Source organism: Montipora foliosa, chromosome 4 (assembly GCF_036669935.1).
Source record: "Montipora foliosa isolate CH-2021 chromosome 4, ASM3666993v2, whole genome shotgun sequence".
Classification (NCBI taxonomy): domain Eukaryota; kingdom Metazoa; phylum Cnidaria; class Anthozoa; order Scleractinia; family Acroporidae; genus Montipora; species Montipora foliosa.
In genome coordinates this window covers 40,047,100-40,051,099 of record NC_090872.1, presented here as the reverse complement: position 1 = coordinate 40,051,099, position 4,000 = coordinate 40,047,100, and the positions used below count along the sequence as shown (strand labels likewise).

Below are 4,000 nucleotides of genomic sequence, written 5' to 3'. Positions count from 1 at the left end.
TTGAAGCAAATGTTGAAGCCTTTTGCACGAGGCTTAAACCAAAGAAGTCATTTGTGCCAAAACAGCCTCTCGGCATAAAATGCTGAAAGAAGAAAAAAGGCTTCTTTCTTGTTCCTTCTGCAATGACTTCTGAAAAGTATGTTTTTTAACTATTTTTAATCGTCGCTGTCGTTCTCGAATTTTCTGAACACCTCATGTGACGTTTGCAAATATATCTGCAGCGAACCGTAGAAAAATATTCGAGTAAATTTAAAATAATTATGGGAACCTGTTAACTTTTGAACAAAGCACTTGCAATTAAACGAGCTTAATATACCAATGAAAATGGGAACAGAGCTAATTCTTTGTTTCTTGATTAAACTTCAGCTGCCATAGCGACAATTCCTTTTGTTCTCTTGATTCTTTAATTCGCTGCTGGGCAAGCTCACGAAAATGTTTCCCGTTCCTAGATGTAAAAATATTTTGGGAGCGGTTCACGTTTGGAAAAGTCTTGCCCGCTCTTCAAGTTCCCATTTAAGAATTTCAAATCGTACGAAGACATCCAAGATCAATATTTCCCTGTAATTACTGAAGTTTTGAGGAGATTTTTCGATCCTGTGGCAAGCAGTCCACAGTAACCAAATCGCTTGAAAACAACGTTGCAAGTGTCACGAATTCGAGGGTTCGCTAAACAAACGGAGCAACATGGCTAACGACGATCAATTCGACTGCGCTCCCGATTTTTCAAACTACGTACAACTGCAGAGCACTCTAATAGGCCTGATGGATACTCGAGGCAAAACATCCTTGGATCGACTTGAGAGAGAATTTGATGGAGTTCAAGGAATTGCTAAGCGCCTGCATTCATCCACTGAAAAGGGTTTGATTGGTATCAAAGACGGACTAACAAAAAGGCAAGTGTTTGGTTTAAACACCAGTCCACGAACCGCAGTCAAACCACCTCAGAGCTTTTTGCGATCGCTGTTTTATTCCCTTACGGACTCGATTTTTCTGATTCTCGTAATGGGAGCCGTTGCAGCTCTTATTTTGGGCTCGTTTCACCCTGAAATTTGCGGAGGGATACAACAAACCACAACCGCATGGATGGAGGGAATCGGCATACTTGGCACCGTTGTTTTTATTATCATGATTTCGGCTGTAAGCGATTATTTCAGAGATTTTGAATTCTACACCCTGCAGGAAAGACTTGAGGAAAGTCGTATTTGCACGGTCGTGAGAAGTGGCGAGGAAGTGAAGCTCCGTTTTCGTGACATTATGGTTGGTGATCTGTGTTTGCTGAAAACTGGAACAATAATCCCAGCTGATGGAGTGCTTATTCAAATAAATGAATTGACCATCAATGAAAATGCCATAGGTGGACAGGCAAATGTTGTCAAAGGACACAACGAGGACCCTTTGGTGTTTTCTGGAAGCTATGTTAGTAACGGCAGCGGTAAATTTATGGTGATTGCAGTTGGAAAGCACACACAAGACTACAAAAGAACCATAAGTACGCCGGTTATGCCCACACAATCTTCACCAGCCGATGACGATAGCGGTACTCTGCAAGGCAAGCTAAACAAGGCTTCAGCTGTTTTAGGTTTAATCGGTGTAGTCCTTGGTATACTTGTGGCTCTAATTATTATTTTGCGCTTTAGCGTTCAGACATATTCAATGGATGGAAAGAGTTATGATGAAAGTCACTGGATCGAGTTTGTACAGGCAATCATTCTTGGTATTGTAGTGATCATTATTGCCGAACCTGAAGGATTAACCCTTGCAGTCACCATATCGCTATCATACTGTATTGACAGGATGCACGCTAACAATATTGTAGTCAGAAATGTCGATGCGGTGGAGAAGATGGGCAACTTGACCACAGTTTGCTGTGGTAAGACTGGAGTCTTGACTGAATTAAGTGAAATGAATGTTACAGAAAAGGTGGAAGAATGTTACATTGCTGAAAGCTTTTACAGAGGGAACCCACGCTATTACAAGGATAAGCTACCTTCCAGCTTGGTTAAGGAGTTGTGCGATGGCATTGCCATTAATTCAAGTTACTCTTCCAATGTAACGGTGAGTTGATTTTGCCCTATATCGAGGGGAATCGCATCGTTTTCGATACGGTTACAGCTTCTGTTTACACGACACCGATCGAAACTGTTGCCGAAACCGTGTCGATTTGAAACCGCTGCCAAAAGTGGAGCGTTTTCAAAACGATGCGGTTTCATCTGTCGTGTAAACAGTGAAACCGCATCGATTTGAATACGGTTACTAGTTTGATGCGAAACTTGTTGCATTGTTCAATTCAAATGCAATAGTGAATTTAGCACATGGTGCAGCACTCGCTTATAACATCACGACTTTGATTTTCTGGCGAAAACGGTTTCGTGTAAACACTTCCAGACCGCATCGATTTTGACGCGTTTTCAAAGTCATGGAACCGTGTCGATGTGAAACCGCTTTCGTGTAAACGCTGCCTGAAATCAACGATCCGTGACGTGGGCTGAAAAAAAGCCCTTGTCCACAGACCTCTGAGATCGATAGTACATGAAGCAAGTTGCCCGTGACATAAATTACTCTGTTCCAGTCTCACAAATATGGTTTGTATTACGTCGTTGACTGCCACAAAGGAGGAATGGGGAGGAAGGGGGGGGGGGAAGTTCACGGGCACCCCAGGATCCCCCTGGCTACGCCCCTGTACTGCGTTTACTTGAACTGGTCGTTGGGACATTTTCTGCTCGGGGTGCTGAGCAACAGTGCTCTCACGTCACACAATTATCACGCGATAAAAAAACAAAATCACTTGTCGGATCATTCCCAGCAGCTGGGTGCAAACATCTGAATGTAAGACTTTATTAACCCCTGAATGCCAGCCGTTTGCAAAACCTAGATGTAAGACCTTTTCAACCCCCTAATAGGGAGTCGAAGCAAAGACGGCGGATACCGCTACGACAACGCCACAAAGCAAGAATATCATTGGTCAAAAAGGGAAAAATAATCGTGCTGCAGTACAAATTTCCGTGTATCTCTTCGCCGTACTCGTCAAACCAACAACGTGAAATCACCAAATTTTAGGTTTTGACGACAACGTGAGCATGTAACAACGAACCATTCATTTTCTATTTTCATTTTAAAACCGTTCGAACCCTTCCAGTTACAGGATAGTTCGCCCATATTGTACAACGTGAACAAGACGGAATAATCGCCAAATATTTGCGATGGCGTTAAGTTATACTTTGGAGTGACGTTTGTGTTGCCGTTACCGTTGTCCTTGCTTAAACACCGAAACGTAGATCCGAAACTGGGTCAGATAAAGGGATTTCTACTGAAAGTGTTACATTGAGGGGTTGTTAAAAACGTTTAGGGGTTGAAAAAACATCTTGCATCCATCGCTCTTACATTCAAGGGTTGGAAACGTCTTGCATTCAGGGTCTTAAATTTCAGGGGTTGATAAAGTCTTTTGAAAACGTCTTGAATGTAACAATGTCTTACGTTCAGTGGTTGATAAAATCTTACATTCAGGGGTTGAATAATTCCTACCTTCATGGCTTGATATGTCGTATTGATAAGCTTGGATATTCATCTGTACTTTTTAAAAATCGCTTTCTTACCTCGGGAAAAAGTCAAATGTAAATTGGACAAAATTTACTCATATTACGGGATTTCGTCCGCTAAAATTACATAAGGTAGTTTGAAGATATTGGTGACAACCTTTTTATGTATGGCCCTGTGCCCAGCTGCTACGAATGATCCAACAAAATTCAAGAGATGGAGATACCGAACGAGAGTAGTGAATGAACAACGTGTCAGTCTTAGAGCTTCTCGATATCTCGTAGGAGAGTTTTGTAAAATTTATCACTTGGAAAACATTTTGTGGCTTTATCAGGTCATCCGCCGAGGGGCTGTTTACGCGAGAAAACTCGCCCCGGTGTGAGTACCATACCGGGATGAGTACTTAATTTCATATCGTGTTTACATGAAGGCTCACTTGACTCTAATTAAATTCATGTGTGAATGG

General features: G+C 42.0%; 1 protein-coding gene across 1 annotated transcript in view; it reads left to right on the top strand.

Moving 5' to 3' along the window:
- The first annotated feature begins 394 nt into the window (after positions 1-394).
- LOC138000791 (plasma membrane calcium-transporting ATPase 2-like) overlaps positions 395-4,000 on the top strand; it is a 26,868-nt gene continuing 23,262 nt past the window's right edge. Inside the window, exon 1 of the mRNA XM_068847435.1 lies at positions 395-2,055. Coding sequence (XP_068703536.1) covers positions 685-2,055 — 1,371 coding nt within the window. The 5' untranslated portion in view covers positions 395-684. The remainder of the gene's footprint in view (positions 2,056-4,000) is intronic.